The sequence below is a fragment of the Aquarana catesbeiana genome, linkage group LG01, assembly GCF_042186555.1.
Source record: "Aquarana catesbeiana isolate 2022-GZ linkage group LG01, ASM4218655v1, whole genome shotgun sequence".
In the NCBI taxonomy this organism is placed as follows: Eukaryota; Metazoa; Chordata; class Amphibia; order Anura; family Ranidae; genus Aquarana; species Aquarana catesbeiana.
The window spans coordinates 127,382,482-127,404,694 of record NC_133324.1 but is presented as its reverse complement, the minus strand read 5'-3'; the positions used below and the strand labels follow the sequence as shown (position 1 = coordinate 127,404,694).

Here is a 22,213-nt window from a genome sequence, read left to right as displayed (position 1 = left end):
TTTTGTCTTCAGATTTACCAAAACCGTGTAGTGCAAGGGCCTGCCCGATTGCATACAGATTGAAAATCTTAAGGTTTGACCTCATATTATATGGTTTTGGTAAATCTGAAGACAAAAATCTACAGAAAATCTAATAGTGTTTATGGGGCTTTAGAGTTGCCTCAATTTTTATATTTTTTTTTTTACAGCTTGCTGTCATGATCACTGAATTTCAGAGCTTCCAGTTTCTAGATTTCCTTGAATTAGGCCAAGGGTTCCTTGATGCCAAGCACACCCCTTTGTATTCTTCAGAGTGGAAGATTGCACAGCTAAGATACAGTGGGGACGGAAAGTATTCAGACCCCCTTAAATTTTTCACTCTTTGTTATATTGCAGCCATTTGCTAAAATCATTTAACCACTTGCCGACCGCCTCACGACGATATACGTCGGCAGAATGGCACGGGCAGGCAGAATCACGTACCTGTACGTGATCTGCCTCCCGCGGGTGGGGAGTCTGATCGGAACCCCCCCCCCGGTGCCCGAGGCGGTCGGCGTTTGTCCCCCCGGCGATCGGAGGTGAGGGGGAGGCCATCCATTCGTGATGCGATCCCAGCCAATGGGATCATTCCTCTGCTACTGTATGCTAAACAGCAGCAGAGGAAATGATGTCATCTCTCCTCGGCTCGGTATTTTCCGTTCCGGCGCCGAGGAGAGAAGACTGCAATGTGAGTGCACAACACACACACATACAGTAGAACATGCCAGGCACACAATACACCCGATCTCCCCAACCCCCCCCCTCCCGTCACACTGACACCAAGCAGTTTTTTTTTGTTTTTTTTCTGATTACTGCATTGGTGTCAGTTTGTGACAGTTAGTGTGGTAGGGAAGTTAGTGTTAGCCCCCTTTTAGGTCTAGGGTACCCCCCTAACCCCCCTAATAATGTTTTAACCCCTTGATCACCCCCCGTCGCCAGTGTCACTAAGCGATCATTTTTCTGATCGCTGTATTAGTGTCACTGGTGACGCTAGTTAGGGAGGTAAATATATAGGTTCGCCGTCAGTGTTTTATAGCGTCAGGGACCCCTATATACTACCTTATAAAGGTTTTAATCCCTTGATTGCCCCCTAGTTAACCCTTTCACCAGTGTTACGGGTATGCTGGTTGGTTCGTTTTTTACAGTGTCAGGGCACCCGCCGTTTATTACCGAATAAAGGTTTAGCCCCCTGATCGCCCGGCGGTGATATGCGTCGCCCCAGGCAGCGTCAGCTTAGCGCCAGTACCGCTAACACACACGCACGCACACAGCATACGCCTCCCTTAGTGTATAGTATCTGAATGGATCAATATCTGATCCGATCAGATCTATACTAGCGTCCCCAGCAGTTTAGGGTTCCCAAAAACGCAGTGTTAGCGAGATCAGCCCAGATACCTGCTAGCACCTGCGTTTTGCCCCTCCACCCAGCCCAGCCCAGCCCACCCAAGTGCAGTATCGATTGATCACTGTCACTTACAAAACACTAAACGCATAACTGCAGCGTTCGCAGAGTCAGGCGTGATCCCTGCGATCGCTAACAGTTTTTTGGTAGCATTTTGGTGAACTGGCAAACACTAGCCCCAAGCAGCGTCAGGTTAGCGCCAGTACCGCTAACACCCACGCACGCACCATACACCTCCCTTAGTGGTATAGTATCTGAACGGATCAATATCTGATCCGATCAGATCTATACTAGCGTCCCCAGCAGTTTAGGGTTCCCAAAAACGCAGTGTTAGCGGGATCAGCCCAGATACCTGCTAGCACCTGCGTTTTGCCCCTCCGCCCGGCCCAGTCCAGCCCACCCAAGTGCAGTATCGATCGATCACTGTCACTTACAAAACACTAAACGCATAACTGCAGCGTTCGCAGAGTCAGGCCTGATCCCTGCGATCGCTAACAGTTTTTTTGGTAGCGTTTTGGTGAACTGGCAAGCACCAGCAGCCTAGTACACCCCGGTCGTAGTCAAACCAGCACTGCAGTAACACTTGGTGATGTGGCGAGTCCCATAAGTGCAGTTCGAGCTGGTGAGGTGGCAAGCACAAGTAGTGTCCCGCTGCCACCAAGAAGAAGACAAACAGGCCCGTCGTGCCCATAGTGCCCTTCCTGCTGCATTCGCCAATCCTAATTGGGAACCCACCACTTCTGCAGCACCCGTACTTCCCCCATTCACATCCCCAACCAAATGCAGTCGGCTGCATGAGAGGCATTTTCTTTATGTCCTCCCGAGTACCCCTACCCAACGAACCCCCCCAAAAAAGATGTTGTGTCTTACAGCAAGCGTGGATATAGGCGTGACACCCGCTATTATTTTCCCTCCTCTCCTGACAATCCTGGTCTTTGCATTGGTGAATGCTTTGAACGCTACCATTCACTAGTTGAGTATTAGCGTAGGGTACAGCATTGCACAGACTAGGCACACTTTCACAGGGTCTCCCAAGATGCCATCGCATTTTGAGAGACCCGAACCTGGAACCGGTTACAGTTATAAAAGTTACAGTTACAAAAAAAAGTGTAAAAAAAAAAAAAAAAAACACAAAAAAATTATATAATTTAAAAAAAATAGTTGTCATTTTATTGTTCTCTCTCTCTCTATTCTCTCTCTATTGTTCCGCTCTTTTTTTTACTGTATTCTATTCTGCAATGTTTTATTGTTATTATATTTTATCATGTTTGCTTTTCAGGTATGCAATTTTTTATACTTTACCGTTTACTGTGTTTTATTGTTAACCATTTTTTTGTCTTCAGGTACGCCATTCACTGAGTGGTTATACCAGAATGATGCCTGCAGGTTTAGGTATCATCTTGGTATCATTCTTTTCAGCCAGCGGTCGGCTTTCATGTAAAAGCAATCCTAGCGGCTAACTAGCCTCTAGACTGCTTTTACAAGCAGTGGGAGGGAATGCCCCCCCACCGTCTTCCGTGTTTTTCTCTGGCTCTCCTGTCTCAACAGGGAACCTGAGAATGCAGCCGGTGATTCAGCCAGCTGACCATAGAGCTGATCAGAGACCAGAGTGGCTCCAAACATCTCTATGGCCTAAGAATCTGGAAGCTACGAGCATTTTATGCCTTAGATTTCGCCGGATGTAAACAGTGCCATTGGGAAATTGGGAAAGCATTTTATCACACCAATCTTGGTGTGGTCAGATGCTTTGAGGGCAGAGGAGAGATCTAGGGTCTAATAGACCCCAATTTTTTCAAAAAAGAGTACCTGTCACTACCTATTGCTATCATAGGGGATATTTACATTCCCTGAGATAACAATAAAAATGATTAAAAAAAAATGAAAGGAACAGTTTAAAAATAAGATAAAAAAGCAATAAAATAATAAAGAAAAAAAAAAAGTACCCCTGTCCCCCCCTGCTCTCGTGCTAAGGCGAACGCAAGCGTCAGTCTGGCGTCAAATGTAAACAGCAATTGCACCATGCATGTGAGGTATCACCACGAAGGTCAGATCGAGGGCAGTAATTTTAGCAGTAGACCTCCTCTGTAAATCTAAAGTGGTAACCTGTAAAGGCTTTTAAAAGCTTTTAAAAATGTATTTATTTTGTTGCCACTGCACGTTTGTGCGCAATTTAAAAGCATGTCATGTTTGGTATCCATGTACTTGGCCTAAGATCATCTTTTTTACTTCATCAAACATTTGGGCAATATAGTGTGTTTTAGTGCATTAAAATTTTAAAAAGTGTGTTTTTTCCCCAAAAATGCGTTTGAAAAATCGCTGCGCAAATACTGTGTGAAAAAAAAATGAAACACACACCATTTTAATCTGTAGGGCATTTGCTTTAAAAAAATATATAATGTTTGGGGGTTCAAAGTAATTTTCTTGCAAAAAAAAAAGAATTTTTTAATGTAAACAAAAAGTGTCAGAAAGGGCTTTGTCTTCAAGTGGTTAGAAGAGTGGGTAATGTGTGACATAAGCTTCTAAATGTTGTGCATAAAATGCCAGGACAGTTCAAAACCCCCCAAATTACCCCATTTTGGAAAGTAGACACCCCAAGCTATTTGCTGAGAGGCATGTTGAGTCCCTGGAATATTTTATATTGTGACACAAGTTGCGGGAAAGAGACAATTTTTTGCACAGTTGTCACTAAATGATATATTGCTCAAACATGCCATGGGAATATGTGAAATTACACCCCAAAATACATTCTGTTGCTTCTCCTGAGTACGGGGATACCACATGTGTGAGACTTTTTGGGAGCCTAGCCTCGTACGGGACCCCGAAAACCAAGCACCGCCTTCAGGCTTTCTAAGGGCGTAAATTTTTGATTTCACTCTTCACTACCTAACACAGTTTCGGAGGCCATGGAATGCCCAGGTGGCACAAAACCCCCCCCAAATGACCCTATTTTGGAAAGTAGACACCCCAAGCTATTTGCTGAGAGGTATAGTGAGTATTCAAATCAAAAATTTACACCCTTAGAAATCCTGAAGGCGGTGATTGGTTTTTGGGGCCCCGTACGCGGCTAGGCTCCCAAAAAGTCCCACACATGTGGTATCCCCATACTCAGGAGAAGCAGCTAAATGTATTTTGGGGTGCAATTCCACATATGCCCGTGGCCTGTGTGAGCAATATATCATTTAGTGACAACTTTGTGCAAAAAAAAAAAAAAAAATTGTCGTTTTCCCGCAACTTGTGTCAAAATATAAAATATTCCATGGACTCAACATGCCTCTCAGCAAATAGCTTGGGGTGTCTACTTTCCAAAATGGGGTCATTTGGGGGAGTTTTGTGCCATCTGGGCATTTTATGGCCTTCAAAACTGTGATAGGTAGTGAGGCGTAAAATCAAAAATTTACGCCCTTAGAAATCCTGAAGGCGGTGATTGCTTTTCAGGGCCCCGTACGTGGCTAGGCTCCCAAAAAGTCCCACACATGTGGTATCCCCGTACTCAGGAGAAGCAGCTGAATGTATTTTGGGGTGCAATTCCACATATGCCCATGGCCCGTGTGAGCAATATATCATTTAGTGACAACTTTTTGTAATTTTTTTTTGTCATTATTCAATCACTTGGGACAAAAAAAAGAATATTCAATGGGTTCAACATGCCTCTCAGCAATTTCCTTGGGGTGTCTACTTTCCAAAATGGGGTCATTTGGGGGGGGGGTTGTACTGCCCTGCCATTTTAGCACTTCAAGAAATGACATAGACAGTCATAAACTAAAAGCTGTGTAAATTCCAGAAAATGTACCCTAGCTTGTAGACGCTATAACTTTTGCGCAAACCAATAAATATACGCTTATTGACAATTTTTTTACCAAAGACATGTGGCCGAATACATTTTGGCCTAAATGTATGACTAAAATTGAGTTTATTGGATTTTTTTTATAACAAAAAGTAGAAAATATCATTTTTTTTCAAAATTTTCGGTATTTTTCCGTTTATAGCGCAAAAAATAAAAACCGCAGAGGTGATCAAATACCATCAAAAGAAAGCTCTATTTGTGGGAAGAAAAGGACGCAAATTTCGTTTGGGTACAGCATTGCATGACTGTGCAATTAGCAGTTAAAGCGACGCAGTGCCAAACTGTAAAAAGTGCTCTGGTCAGGAAGGGGGTAAATCCTTCCGGGGCTGAAGTGGTTAAGTTCATTTTGTTTCCTCATTATTGTACACACAGCACCCCATATTGACAGAGAAACACAAAATTGTTGATATTTTTGCTGATTTATTAAAAAAGAAAAACTGAAATATCACATGGTCTTAAGTATTCAGACCCTTTGCTCAGTATTTAGTAGAAGCACCCTTTTGATCTAATACAGCCATGAGTCTTTTTGGGAAAGATGCAACAAGTTTTTCACACCTGGATTTGGAGATCCTCTGCCATTCCTCCTTGCAGATCCTCTCCAGTTCTGTCAGGTTGGATGGTAAACATTGGTGGACAGCCATTTTTAGGTCTCTCCAGAGATGCTCAATTGGGTTTAAGTCAGGGCTCTGGCTGGGCCATTCAAGAACAGTCACGGAGTTGTTGTGAAGCCACTCCTTCGTTATTTTAGCTGTGTGCTTAGGGTCATTGTCTTGTTGGAAGGTAAACCTTCGGCCCAGTCTGAGGTCCTGAGTACTCTGGAGAAGGTTTTCGTCCAGGATATCCCTGTACTTGGCTGCATTAATCTTTCCCTCGATTGCAACCAGTCATCCTGTCCCTGTAGCTGAAAAACACCCCCACAGCATGATGCTGCCACCACCATGCTTCACTGTTGGGACTATATTGAACAGGTAATGAGCAGTGCCTGGTTTTCTCCACACATACTGCTTAGAATTAAGGCCAAAAAGTTCTATCTTGGGCTCATCAGACCAGAGAATCTTATGTCTCACCATCTTGGAGTCCTTCAGGTGTTTTTTTTAGCAAACTCCATGCAGGCTTTCATGTGTCTTGCACTGAGGAGAGGCTTCCTTCGGGCCACTCTGCCATAAAGCTCTGACTGGTGGAGGGTTGCAGTGATGGTTGACTTTCTACAACTTTCTCCCATCTCCCGACTGCATCTCTGGAGCTCAGCCACAGTGATTCTTGGGTTCTTCTTTACCTCTCTCACCAAGGCTCTTCTCCCCCGATAGCTCAGTTTGGCCGGACGGCAAGCTCTAGGAAGGATTCTGGTCGTCCCAAACGTCTTCCATTTAAGGATTATGGAGGCCACTGTGCTCTTAGGAACCTTAAGTGCAGCAGAAATTTTTTTGTAACCTTGGCCAGATCTGTGCCTTGCCACAATTCTGTCTCTGAGCTCTTCAGGCAGTTCCTTTTGACCTCATGATTCTCATTTGCTCTGACATGCACTGTGAGCTGTAAGGTCTTATATAGACAGGTGTGTGGCTTTCCTAATCAGAGCTGGGCTCAAGTGAAGGTGTAGAACCATCTCAAGGATGATCAGAAGAAACGGACAGCACCTGAGTTAAATATATAAGTGTCACAGCAAAGGGTCTGAATACTTAGGACCATGTGATATTTCAGTTTTTCTTTTTTAATAAATCTGCAAAAATGTCAACAATTCTGTGTTTTTCTGTCAATATAGGGTGCTGTGTGTACATTAATGAGGGAAAAAAATGAACTTAAATAATTTTAGCAAATGGCTGCAATATAACAAAGAGTGAAAAATTTAAGGGGGTCTGAATACTTTCCATCCCCACTGTATGTGACTGGAACCTGCTTTCACATCTAGACACCCTGTGAAAAGCATGCAAAATTTGTCTGCAACAGATATTCGATATCAGAAAGTCTGTATATCACACAGGGAAAAAAAAAACTGCACACCAGACTGTTCCTGTGTTGGGAAGTCTTCTTTTGATGCACTTCACCCACATATGAACTGATTATTGGTTTTATTTGTTATTGGATTTTCTATTGATCAGTAGATTACCTAATTATTTCCAAAATTAGCCTTTGCTGGTATGGCATGATTGATCCCAATTATTTATTAAGTTACAATTTAAAACATAATCTTGATGACATGTTTTAGCTGGTATTTTCTAGATGTGCTCAAGCTACTATGTCTAGGGAGCGCATGTCACTGTGGTTTAGAACTTGCTAAATCACACAAGCTACCATTGTAAACACCCCATCAGTGTTAAATGGTTTGTCAGAACACTCTAATTGCCACTTTTGCGAGACAACTTGGTCTGTTATAGAAAATTGAAAAACAGACTTTACTGGCTGGATCACCAGGTAAAAATGAAGGAAACAAAGCATAAAAGGGAAAGCTAGTGCACCAATGACCTAGAAGACTTAGTAGGCTGCAATCTGTTATAATTTTTGTGTTTTAAATGTGCAGACCTACCAGCTCTTCTACCAAAGTCTCTAGTCCTTCAAGTAACATATTCAAGACAGCATGCCTCACGAAGAAAAAAAAAAAGTGACACTTGATTATTCAGCCAGCCATTGATAATTCAGTTGTCTCAGTACACTTTATATGCTTGTACACTCATAGATGTGCTCCTGGCACTTTGTCATTTTCAACTGCAAAAATAAATTCGGTCTTATCTTCCTCAAAAGTCATAGAATTATCTTATAAGTTATGGTCTGCTGAATTTACTTCTTGTCTGGGGATATCCAGTGTTGTTATTTCTTGTTTTGCTCTGCCAGTTGACTAGAAAAAGGAGTGGAGTTCCCCAACTCAAGAGCAGGCATCAAAATGGAGGTAAAAGTGTACTCACTAGATAAGTTTTTATCCTTGTTTTTCTCTTAATAGCACAAGAGCAGTGTCAGAAGGCTAAAGTTGTATATAGATAGGCAGATACATCCACAAAAACAATGAGATGACCTCTCTGCTTGTCTTGCTTGAGTCTACAAAGTGCCAGAACCTGCCACGCGCCTTGCTCACTGCTAGCAGGGACACATGCTCAGTACTTCTAATACTTTACACGTCTCCATATAGAAATGGCAAAACAGTGCAGTAATTGCAAGCTATAATTAAAGTTTGGAGAAACACTTGCTCTTTGAAGCCATTTGTGGGCAGCCTTAGTTATTCAAGACTTTCTCCAGGAATGCAGTAAACTTTTGCCTTGTAATCACAAAGAGGGGCTGCTCAACAACTTCCAGTTTTCAGCTCATTCATTTCCGTGAGTGAACCAAGGATTGTGCGAAGTCCGAGATTGTATCTCAAACCAGTCATTGGAAGAAACCGTTATAAATGGAGCAGATTAATTGGGGAACTCCCTATTAATACATAAAAGAAAACAATTTTCTTATTCACTTGGTTTCAGCTTTGGCTTCATTTCCAATACTTAAATTCCTGCATAGGAGCCGGCAGTAACAGCTACTTATTGTGCCTTCATTTTTGTCTTTCAGGTTCGTATTGAGACAGCAACCACCTTGAAGCTTGATATCCTTTGACTATCTCCGGGTCCAGAAATGTATTGGTCCATTTAGAAATGTCATTCTAATTAAAATACAATCCACACCTGCTGAGTAGCCACAGTACTCTGGCCTTATGAATGAGTTAAAGCTGAGTTCCACCCAAAAGTGGAACTTCTGCTCATTGTACTCCTTCCCCCCTCCTGTGCCACATTTGGCACCTTTCAGGGGGAAGGGGGGACAGGATACCTGTCTTTCACAGGTATCCTGCCCCCACTTCCGGGAGCCTCAGCCGCGGGTAATTGCGTCATCGCTGGGGCTCCCACCTCCTTCCTTGGCCGCCGGGCTAGTAGGAGAGAGGAGCGGAGCCTCGCTCATGCGCAGTAGGGTTCCTGGTGTGAAGCCGTAAGGCTTCACTGCCGGGTTCCCTTACTCGCAATGGAGGCGTCATGCACCCGATAGCTGATGGAAACGTCAGCTGCGGTGCCGACATCGCTGGACTCCAGGACAGATAAGTGTCCGATTATTAAAAGTCAGCAGCTGCAGTATGTGCAGCTGCCTTTTAATTTTTGCAGTGGTGGGCGGACCTCCACTTTAAGCATCTGAACATAGAAATAATTGATCAGCAAGTAAACCGCAGTAACAATAGCCATACAGCATGTGCTGATCGTTGGGATGACCACATTTTCAGGAGTTTAGTTTCCACTGTGATGATTGGCAAAGAAAGTCTTTATGCCTATTTAAGTTATTGATTTGAGATTCTGTATTATAATTACAGGTGTTTGCACCTAATGTTATGGAGGGCCAGAATGATAATTTCAACAGTTGTGAAATATGAAGTGGCAGTACAATCAGAAAAAAACTGTTATGGGTAGACTCTGAGGCACTAAATCTCCCACTGGCCTGTTCTATTTCGTTGCAACTGCAACAGTGGAATCTTGCTGTAATTGCTGTTTCTGCCTAATCCATCCTCAAGTTTTGCTTTTCCTGTTACAAATGAAGGAAATGAGCATAATTGTCTCCATTATTTATTCTGCAGTAGACAAAATTGAAACAATAATAAGAGTATAAAGTCCAATATAAAAGAGTCCAATAATAATAAGTGACGTAAAAACTCCTCAATGTGAAAATGTTGAAAGATGACAATTCAAATATGATAAATCTGTGTGGTGAAATGCTTACCAGAAAGTAAGCCAAAAACAAACAGATGGCTTAAACCCAGCCCGGGCCTTTAGAGAGCGATTCCAATGTGACAGGATCAGTCGCACTCGGGCAGCATATTCAGATCCGCATATATGTTTTATATGGCAAAAAACATAGTGTAATACTGATACGATAACAAACACAAAAAGAAAAAAAAGGGGGTGCAACACTCAACAAACCCAAATCATATATATCATAAAGATATCCTGTGTCCACAGCATACACAGGAATATAAAGTGAGTGACATGCAAACATGCAATAAATAGTGCTCTTAGATAAGTAGGTGAACCTCTAAACGAATCTGCTTACCAGATATCCAGGACAAGTGAGCATACAAATATCACCCAAAGGAGAAGCAAGGAAAAAATCCCACCAAGTGCACAGACACATAAAGCAGCTTACCAGATGGCAAACTGATGTGCACAAACTCCACACAGTTAGGGGCTTGACATCATGAACGTGACAGAGGATCTGTCTTTAGCAGACCTTTTAAAACTCCTGCTTACCAGATGGCCGATTGGAAAAAACACAAGCCGAGATCCTGACGAAAATAGCGTAAACACGTCCTGGCAATCTCGTCACGGGCTCAGTGGTGCATGTAGTATGGAAAGAACAGCCAATGGTGTGATACCGTATAAAACTAAAATTTATTAAAACGAATGCACTTACAATAAAAGCAAAGGAATACAGCGATGCCGGCCGGCACTCAAACAAACTCCCCTCCACAGCAAGGCGACGTGGTGACGTCAGTACGTCCCTCCCAGACGCGTTTCGTCATAGGTTGACGTTCTCAATGGGGAACATTTTTTTTTCACAACTACTATTTCTTTATATTGGCTTTTGAAATTTCCAAATGCAACAATTTAGAAATTGGATGAAAGGTTTAGCACTGGGAAACACTTTTTGAAAGATAAAAAAGTACATTTCGTATACAACTATATAGATATAGACCAAAATGAGGGACAGAGGGACTTTGTTCCAAATCAGGGACAGTCCCTCGAAATCAGGGACAGTTGGGAGCTATGTCTTGCTGCCTGCAAGCAGTGATTCCTGTACGGACTCCACTTCCTGGAACTCCACCTCCTTAGCAGAGTAGTTCAGAAGGCAGGCTCTGTGAAACGTGTGACACAGCAATGTCTACATACAGAGCATAGTGAATGTGTCACAGAATTCAAGGAAGTAAAGCACAAATATTTTGTTTACTTCCTATAGTTATGTAGTGCTGACAGATTACTCAGCAGTTTGTAGAATATACTATTCTATATACCTTTTCTAATGGCCATTATCACTAATGTGTTTTTCACCATTGGTTATCAACATTAGCGCTACATTGTAATTTTGGTTTGTGTTTATAATATTGGTCATATTTTATGTAGCTGCTTTTTATACATTGTGTTAGCGCAGTGTTATTTATATTTTTTCTTGAGACATTTGACTTTTTGATTTCACAGCAGCATATACCCACTTTTTTGCACAAACATGGATGTGTTTGAATATAGAACCACCAGATCTGTTAACACTGATGGGGTTTTTACTGGACTTAATCCAGACACAGAAATTGGGGGTATTTTTCTCAGGCTTAAGAATTTGATGACCTCCGAAATACACCTCCAATGGGATATAGCGTTCCTGGAACAATATATTAAGGAACAAATGGTTCCTAGGGGTCTTCGTTGGGATATCTCCCCACAACAGGGAGACACGGACCTAGAACCCTGGTTCAAATACTTCAACGAGATTGGGATCAAACTTCTGGGATTCCTCATAGATAAAAAGAAATTAAGACTTTCTTTGATAGATAGAGAAATTAAAGACTTAAAGGACAGGTTAACTCCACTTAAATCTACATCTGATTACATATCTCTTTCTGCTAATCTGAGGAGTCATTTAGAAAAGGAAGAAAAAGATCAGAGGACTAAAAAACAAAAGAAATATAATCTCAACCTGAGGGATTATAAAACCAATTCTGTCTAAGTGGCAGAAGATTTTAGAAACCCAGGTCACGTCTGGCCATGATGGCTCTGGGATGGAACTTTCCGCCCCTGGAACACCAGGGCCTGACAGAAAATTATCCCAATACGAACCCCATCCAGCTAGGAACACTACTACCTCTCGATTACATATACCATACCGTGAAGGCCCTTCAGAACCTCCATACTATGAAAACTATAATGCATATAGGAGTAATCCCCCTTGACATCAATCGAATCAAAGAGGTAGAGGAGCCAACAATGCAGGTAGAGGTAAACAAAGTGGACCTCCCAATCGTTCACACTCACAAGGTGGACGTGGGAGACCTCCACGCGGTTGGGTAGATTATAGGGACAATTATGGATCCAGTCGTCCTGTGTACGAACATACTCCTAGAACTCCCATTCAGACCTATAATAGGTTTCAACCTCTACAAGACAGAAATGTCAGAACCACTCCTTACAACCCCTATGGATATACACATAGAGAAGAGGATTCCCTCAATAGATCGCCCTTCAACTACAACCATAGTCACCCAGGGCCTTCTCATCGCTCGGATTTTCCCAGGGGTACAAATCAATACTCGGAAAGTCCAGAGCGAGGAGAGGCACCAGAGGAGGGAGGCGGACCCAAAAGAAAAAGAATTTAACTACTACTGGTATATTCAATTTAAGCACAGTACAACTGACTACAGAAGAAGAAGGGGTTCTCAATAAAGGACTTAAATTTGTCCCTTCAAGGTCCCCCAATAAATTTAATACATTTATTGACATTCAGAAATTCGTCCGGAAGTTGAGTATCCAAAGATATTTTCTCTCCCAGGTACCCAATGATCAATCTCGCCGTTTGGACGAATATGTCCATATGGGGCTTTCCAACCCCTCACTATTTAACCCCCCAGGAGCCATAGCACCATCCATTTCAGTTTTTCGAAATTTAGTTTTATCAGACCTGGAGGCTTTACCTATTAAAAAAACACATATTGACCAGAACCTTAAAAAAAGCCTAAAATCACTGTGTGAATGCAAGGATTTGATCATCCTTCCCGCGGATAAAGGGGGAGCCATAGTAGTCTTGGACAAAGCCAAATATATCTGTGAGATGCATAAAATTCTTGATGATTCTACTACGTATCAACGCATTCACACAGATCCTACTATGACATACAAAAGGGCCTTGTCCTTGTTGATCAAAGAAGGCTCTGCTCTAAAGATCTTAGATAAAAAGGAAAGTGATTATCTTATTCCTCTGGCCCCCTACATTCCTGCGATATATTATCTGCCTAAATTACATAAAGACCCAGTCAATCCCCCTGGTAGACCTATAGTCAGCGGGATTGACTCGGGCACATCAAGGATAGGTCATCGATTATCATTTACAACCTTTGGTCCGCGATACACCATCCTTTATTAAAGATACAGGTGATACCATCAAATTACTAGAATCCACTTCTTACCAAGAAGGTATGATCTTTGTTACGGCCGATGTCTCAGCCCTATATACTTGTATTCCTCATGACCTTGGATTTTCTGCAGTTGAATACTATTTATCCCAAAACGTTTCCCTACCAGTATTGCAGCGTAATTACATTATGGACCTTCTCAAATTTTCAATGACCCATAATTATTTCTGGTTCCAAGACCATTTTTATTTACAAACAAGAGGTGTGGCCATGGGGGCCAAGTTTGCCCCCAGTTTGGCCAACCTTTTCATGGCCAAGTGGGAGGAGGATGTCGCCTATTCACCCAGGAGGCCAGAAGTGGCCCTCTGGGCACGTTATATAGACGACATCCTCCTCCTATGGAAAGGTGACTTTCCCTCACTACATAAATTCATGGCCCATTTGAATTGTAATGGCCGAGGTATCAAACTAACCTACTAAGCTAGTCTCACATCCATATATTTTTTAGATTTGGAGATTAAAGTTCATAATGGTCGTTTGGAGCTCCGAACATTTTTCATACCCACAGATCGCAATGGGTATATCCCATTGGACAGTTGCCACCATTCACAGTGGCTAAAATCAGTACCTCGTAGCCAATGTCTTCGGCTGCGACGTAACTGTACCAATGAGGTAGACTATTTTACCCAAGCTCAGATTCTTAAAAAAAGGTTCATAGAAAAAGGTTACACTTGTACTGACTTGGAGGCAGAAATACAAAAGGTCGGGTCTACAGACAGACAGACATCCTTACTAGTCCCCAATTCAAAGAAGACCAACAATGACAAATTCAAGTGGTCTTTTTTCACTACCTACTCTGTACAAGCTAGACAAATTCAGAATATTTTTAAAAAACATTGGGGTGTTCTTTGAAATGATGTTCTCTTAGGCCCAGTACTCCCAGAACATGCAGGAGTCACATTCAGAGGAGCTAGATCCATCCAAGGACAAATTGCCCCCAATATTATAGACCCTCCCAAAAAGACCCCTTTTTTTCAGGACTGTAAAGGTTTTTTTTCCCTGTAGGAAATGTAGGGTCTGTTTTTATAACACTAATGGGAGACAAAAAACAGACACCTTTCAATCTACAGTCACCCAACACACTTACCCCATGAAGCACTTTACTACATGTGCCACACAATATGTAGTTTATCTTTTAACTTGCCCCTGTAATAAACAGTACGTGGGTCGCACTAAAAGAACTTTTTCAGTTCGAGTAGGTGAACATCTTATCAATATACAGGCAGGCAAGATTAATCATACTGTGCCAAGACACTATTTTACACATCACAATCAGGACCCTACTGGAACTCAGTTCCTTATAATTGACAAATTTGTAGCTAATTGAAGGGGTGAGTCACGTGTATGGGGGGTCTCGAGACGTATTGGATATTTGAGCTACGCACATACTCGCCCCACGGGTTAAACGTTGAATGGGATATTAATTCCTTTATTAATTAAGCGTAACTGTCCCTTATGATTGGAGATGGTCGACGTTTACCATACCTACTCCATCACATAATTTTCATGTCACCTCTTCACATATTCCATCCCCTTGTTATTTTGGTTTATTTATACTTTCATACACTTGCATTTTTACCTTTTTTCACATTTAAATATATTATTCACATACAATCCTCTTTTATATTTTTGTTTGTTAGGGTACACGTACATATATCTATTCATGTCATTTGATAGATATATACACTTCATTTATATTCACAAGCAATATTTTTTAGTTACAAAACACATTTTCGGTCAGTCTCCAGGGAATGACACCGGGAGAAGCGAAGATATTTGTTTCCTTCGCACTTCCGGCTGTCCCTGCTCCAACACCTACTGCTTCCGTGTGGTGAGTGATGATATCTCCTTCCCTGCTTACAGTCCTGAAGGGCTGGAGACACCTGATTGATCTATTGGTTCCTTGAGAACATGTGACTTCCCCTGTAGCCACATGTCTCTTCCGGATTTCAGCAACGGAGACGCTATTCGTCCCTCAAGATCATGTGGCTATGTCAGCTGACATGCCACATGACGGGCCTTCCTTTGTTTTGCCTGTGCATTGAACTGATCCAATAGGTGGAATCGTGCAGTGTACAATATGTAGACCGCATGACAGCGCTAGAGGAGACGCGGTCATGTGACCTTCCGTTGGGGCCATTATTAACGATCTAGAATAACACTCTTCTCGTAATGTATATTTACATATAAGACCTTGGCACCATTTTTGTTTACTAATATTAACATATCGATGCATCTTGGAACTCTTTGAGGGGGCATGGATGTCTGCAGCACTGCTGAAATTTTGATAATGTGGGTCCCCCCTTTTCATTCCCATTTCCTTATTAGGTCTACCAGTTCCCTATTGGTTAAGGGATATGCCTCTTCCCCTGAGGGTGGTCCCATTGGATACCGTAAGGCAGTCAGCTGACTCCTCCTTGTCCTATCAGGAGCAGATTTGTCATGTGATTCTATCATTGATGTCTGATTGGCCACACTATTTGTGCAGTTTTTATATAAATTTATACAGTGTAGGAGATGAGTTTGATGCCCCAGTTGAAGTCCATGTGGACGAAACGTGTCTGGCGAGCCTTACTCTCACCTACACTTGATTTTATCGTTTTTTACGTGATCACGCTTTTTATATTGCCTGTTGATTATTGGTGAGATCCAATAAAAATACGTCATTTGATCTGCACTATTGGCGTTTTATATATCTTTTTTGGGAACCACCCATACTCTGGAGTCTTTCCTGTGGCCGTGACCCTTCCTCGGCCTTCTGGACCGGCAGTCGTGATTTGGTTTCTGGGACCAATCATCGTTCATCTAGGATCTCTGAGCCTATTTGATTCGGTGTCACCGGCATCCGAATCCACCTCCTCTGTAAGCGTATTTTATCTGTTTCCAGTTCACGATCATACAATCAATGATACACAGAGGAGAAGATTTTCACACCAGTTCAACATTTCATATCCAGTTTACTTTGGGACTTCCTGTTTTTTTTTTTTGTTTATGGCTAGATATTGGGACATTATTGCATCTTATCTATCATTCACTATTTTTTATCATGTCACAAGTGCTGCATCCATGCGCCTTTTCTAATGGCCATTATCACTAATGTGTTTTTCACCATTGGTTATCAACATTAGCGCTACATTGTAATTTTGGTTTGTGTTTATAATATTGGTCATATTTTATGTAGCTGCATTTATACATTGGGTTAGCACAGTGTTATTTATATTTTTTCTTTAGAATATACTATTCACATGAAAACAAAAGGAAATACAACATTTCAGACAGTTTCGTCAGCGGGAACTGAACACAATCCTAGCCCCACAGATTAACCACTTCAGCCCCGGAAGATTTGGCTGCTCAATGACCGTCCATTTTTTGCGATACGGCACTGTGTTGTTTTGACTGACAATTGCGTTGCGACGTGCGACGCTGTACCCAAACAAAATTGACGTCCTTTATTTCCCACAAATAGAGCTTTCTTTTGGTGGTATTTGATCGCCTCTGCGGTTTTTATTTTTTGCGCTATAAACAAAAGAAGAGCAACAATTTTGAAAAAAAACACAATATCTTTTACTTTTTGCTATAATAAATATCCCACATTTTTTATCAAAAAAAATTTTTCCCCAGTTTACGCCGATATGTATTCTTCTACATATTTTTGGTAAAAAAAAAATCGCAATAAGCATATATTGATTGGTTTGCGCACAAGATATAGCATATACAAAATAGGGGATAGATTTATGCCATTTTTTTTTTTTTACTAGTAATGGCGGTGATCTGCAATTTTTATCGGGCCTGCAATATTGTGGCAGACAAATTGGACACTTTTGACACATTTTTGGGACCATTGATAATTATGCAGCTATAAAAATGCACTGATTACTGTATAAATGTCACTGGCAGGGAAGGGGTTAACACTAGGGGTGATCAAGGGGTTAACTGTGTTCCCTAGATGTGTTCTAACTGTAGGGGAGATAGGACTGTCTAGGAGGAGAGAGAGATCGGTGTTCATACTTAGTGTGAACACACAATCTCTCTCTACTCCCCTGAAAGAACTGGGATTTGTGTGTTTACACACATAGATCCCGGTTCTCGCTGTCACGAGCGATTGCGGGTGCCTGGCGGTCATCGCGCCCGCCGGACACTCTCGGCTCCGGGTACACGCTGCAGGCATGATCGCCCCTAGTGGCCAAAAGGCGAAGCGACATAAGGTAACATCATTTCGCCCAGCCGTGCCATTCTGCCGCAGTCAGACTGCGGCGGCTGGTCGGCAAACAGTTAAAAAGTTACCACTGCTAAGACTTGACTGTGTAGTACACATCAGTTCTATGTTACAAATGATGAAAGCTTTCTGACGACAATTTTGTTCTAACATTGACTGAAGGAAACAAATGTGTTTTAAAAAAGAAAAACAAAAAGTAGTGTTTAACGTCTCATTTAATTTGCTGGGGTACAAGTTTAAACGCCAAATTTGTACAGTTCCCCTCGCTAACTCTAAATACTTCACTTGTCAGGCATGCTTTGACATCTGCATGCATGCACTTGTGGTCAATATAGCTAGGCATGCGTCAGGTCAGTTTCCCAACAGTAAAGATTTGTTATAAGTAACAATTAGAAATGTAAATTGTGTCTAAGCAATATGCTGAAAGTGGTACCTTTTGTTTTAAAAACACCAGAGCACCTCTTTAGATGTGAGTATGCCTATGCACTCCTGTGTCAACAGTATCAGGCCTCATGCACACCCTGTAAACACAATTCTATGTTAGCCTATGCGGCCATGCACATCAGGCATTTAGATTAGTATTTAAAGGCATAAGGTAATAAAAACCCCAAAGGTGCATTTAGGGAGAAGCCTATGAGTATAATTTACGTGTGTATGCATGGAAATGTATTTCAATAGCCAGAATTAATATTCTGGCCAGTAGAATGCATTTATGGTCAACGACATAAGCGTGTAAACGTGCAACATTAGAGGCTTTTTTTCTGTAAAGTTCTGGCATAAAAAATCCAGCATATTTGGAGCATAAATTCATACACCTGTGTCCATGAGGCCTCAAAGCTGTATGTCTGCAATGTGAAATTTAAGGCACTGCTGCCTCTGACTGCCAGTCTCAGTAGATTTGGAGAGATTTTGGCTCTGACATGAGGAGTCAAGTTCTGCCACTACCACCACCTCCAGTTAGAATAAAACATGATAAGCCAGTAATGGGGGGAAAATATCAGCTGCAGGGAGACCACAGTGAGTACTCGGGACTAGTTCTGTGCTTTCTGCTTGCCATTTTTGTGGGCACAGCTTTCAGAGTTAAGCTTAAAGAATTTGTAAAATAGTCCTTAATGCGTTTGCTTACCAGTTGATGATTTTGAATTCCGAACTGAACAATTTCTACCGGTAAGTTTCTTTCTTTTTTTTATTACATAGTCTGGTTGAAAAAAGACACAAGTCCATCTATTTCAACCAATAAAAGGGGAAGAAAATGAAGACATTTTACAATCCTGTATACACAAATCTATACCTACAGTTGATCCAGAGGAAAAAAAAAGAAACCCCAGCAAAGAATGATTTAATTTGCTCCAGCAGGGGAAAAAAATCTTTCCTGATCCCCCAGGAGGCAATCCGATATTCCTTGGATCAACTTTAATTATAAATATTAGTTTACAATTATATTATGTACATTTAGAAAATAATCCAGTCAATTTTAAAGCAATCTACTGAGCTGGATAGAACCAGCTCTTGAGGAAGTCTATAATACATTTTCACAGCTCTGTATTTGGAGGTTAAATATATTTTCCTCCTCTTTCTGTTAAAAATAAAAATAAAAAAAATCTATTCCTCCAGACGTAAAGAGTGCCCCCTTGTCCTCTGTGATGACCTTTAAAGTGAATAACTCAACACCAAGTTCACTATATGGACCACTTTTACAGTATCTCACAAAAGGTACACCCCTCACATTTTTGTAAATATTTTATTATATCTTTTCATGTGACAACACTGAAGGAATTACACTTTGCTACAATGTAAAGTAGTGATTGTACAGCTTGTATAACAGTGTAAATTTGCTGTCCCCTCAAAATAACTCAACACACAGCCATTACTGTCTAAACCGCTGGCAACAAAAGTAAGTACACCCCTAAGTGAAAATTTCCAAATTGGGCCCAATTAGCCATTTTCCCTCCCAGGTGTCGTGGCTCGTTAGTGTTACAAGGTCTCAGGTGTGAATGGGGAGCAGGTGTGTTAAATTTGGTGTTATCGCTCTCTCTCTCATACTGGTCACTGGAAGATCAGCATGGCACCTCATTGCAAAGAACTCTCTGAGGATCTAAAAATAAGAAGTGTTGTTCTAGGCTATAAGAAGATTGCTAAGACTCTGAAACTGATACAAATACAAGGAGAGAATCGCCTCTGGGTGTAGAAGTAAAAACAATTTATTCACAATTCACATGTACAGGCAACTCAAATTTGTGAAGTCATCACTAGGCGTGTGTTTTAAAATAACCCATCGTAGGGGTGGTCATCAGGTTCATCAGTCTGTTCCTGCTTGCTAGGATGCTTAGCTGTTCGCTGTGGACACCACAAGATAGAAAAGCCGGCCACGGTGGAGCAGAGACTCAAAACTAGGCATGGGGCGCAGTTGGAAGGCAGGCGAGGAGAGCTGATGTCACTGGTAAGCAACGCGTTCCTTGAGCGTACGAGCTGCAGTGACGTGGCAGCCGCGCTCCTTCTTCAAGCTAACAGATGGGTTGTAACTTTGCAATATAAGGTATATGGAGTGGCCGGAGCGCAGAGACACTATGATAGGTTGGGAATCGTGTAGCATACACAGCGGCAGCTAATGCTGTGCTCTGGCTTATGTGATCTGGTCATGAGAGTAATAGATTTACGGCCATATAATACCTTTAGCAGCAATAAATATGCAATAAAATAACAGGGAATATATATGTACATGAACAATGTTTAAATTAACAATTTTTTAGAAAAAATATATATGTATACACACATAAAAAAATGTTGAGAGATAGGAGGGAAAAAGAGGAGGGGGGAAAAGAATGGGAGTGGGGGGGGTGAAAAGGAAAAAAGGGGGGGGGGGGGAAATTACACAAATAAACATGCATAAATATGACAGAAAATTAATTGGTTGAAATTATACATATTGAAGATAAAAAGTAATAATGACAATAATACATAATGTTACAACAAGCACATCATAAGGAAGGGGGAAAAACAACAATAACACCGGGGATTAAACAGTTGATTATAAATACATTAATGGATAGAAAAATTGATTGATTAGTCTGGGAAAGGCAGTCCAAAAGATCGCCGACTCCAGAGCATAGGAAAAACAATAATAGCATAATTTGTTAAAAGAGTGGGAAAGGGGAAATGGAACATATATAATAAATGTAAAATTTAATGGGGTGTGTGTTTTATGTTTGTATATATATATATATATATATATATACACACACACACACACACACACACACACACACACACACGTATATGTACTAATCAAGATGGTAAATTACCATACTAGGAGAAAAATTAAATTAAGTGAGAGGATAGTGATGAGTAAATGACTAGAGCATAGGTGTCAGAAGATGTACATGCCTATATCCGCATGCTTATCCAATGAAAAGAGGGGATAAGCATTATTAGAGGGATAAAAATTTGTGATAATGGATAAGTGGGGTGGGGGGAGGGAATAAAATTAATTATTTTTTATTTAATTAGGGGGAGGGGAGAGAGGATAAGGTCAATTATTTATTTAATTGAGGTAAATAATTGGGGGAAAGACTCTAAAACTGAGCTGCAGCATGGTGGCCAAAACTATACAGCGGTTTAACAGAACAGGTTCCACTCAGAACAGGCCTTGCCATGGTCGACCAAAGAGGTTGCGTGCACGTGCTCAGCGTCATATCCAGAGGTTGTCTTTGGGAGATAGACGTATGAGTGCTGCCAGCATTGCTGCAGAGGTTGAAGGGGTGGGGGGGGTCAGCCTGTCAGTGCTCAGACCATACGCCGCACACTGCATCAAATTGGTCTGCATGGCTGTCGTCCCAGAAGGAAGCCTCTTCTAAAGATGATGCACAAGAAAGCCCGCAAACAGTTTGCTAAAGACAAGCAGACTAAGGACATGGATTACTGGAACCATGTCCCTGTGGTCTGATGTTACCAAGATAAACTTATTTGGTTCAGATGGTGTCAAGCACGTGTGGCGGCAACCAGGTGAGGAGTGCAAAGACAAGTGTATCTTGCCTACAGTCAAGCATTGTGGTGGTGGAAGTGTCATGGTCTGGGGTTGTTGCATGCTTGCACTGGGGAGCTACAGTTCATTGAGTTAACCATGAATGCTAACATGTACTGTGATGTACTGAAGCAGACCATGATCCCCTCCCTTTGGAGACTGGGCCGCAGGGCAGTAATCCAACATAACGACCCCAGACACACCTCCAAGATGACCACTGCCTTGCTAAAGAAGCTGAGGGTAAAGGTGATGGACTGGCCAAGCATGTCTCCAGACCTAAACCCTATTGAGCATCTGTGGGGCATCCTCAAACGGAAGGTGGAGGAGCACAAAGTCTTTAACATCCACCAGCTTCGTGATGTCATCATGGAGGAGTGGAAGAGGACTCCAGTGTCAACTTGTGAAGCTCTGGTGAACTCCATGCCCAAGAGGGTTAAGGCAGTGCTGGAAAATAATGGTAGCATCACAAAATATTGACACTTTGGGCCCAATTTGGACATTTTCACTTAAAGGGGTACTCACTTTTGTTCCCAGTGGTT

The 22,213-nt window shown here is 41.7% G+C and overlaps 1 protein-coding gene across 1 annotated transcript in view; it reads left to right on the top strand.

Annotated features, from left to right (window-relative positions):
- The window catches only part of IPO11 (importin 11), a 677,548-nt gene that overhangs the window by 252,786 nt on the left and 402,549 nt on the right, over window positions 1-22,213 (top strand). The window contains 2 exon segments of the mRNA XM_073623616.1: window positions 8,796-8,850; window positions 18,783-18,820. Coding sequence (XP_073479717.1) covers window positions 8,796-8,850; window positions 18,783-18,820 — 93 coding nt within the window.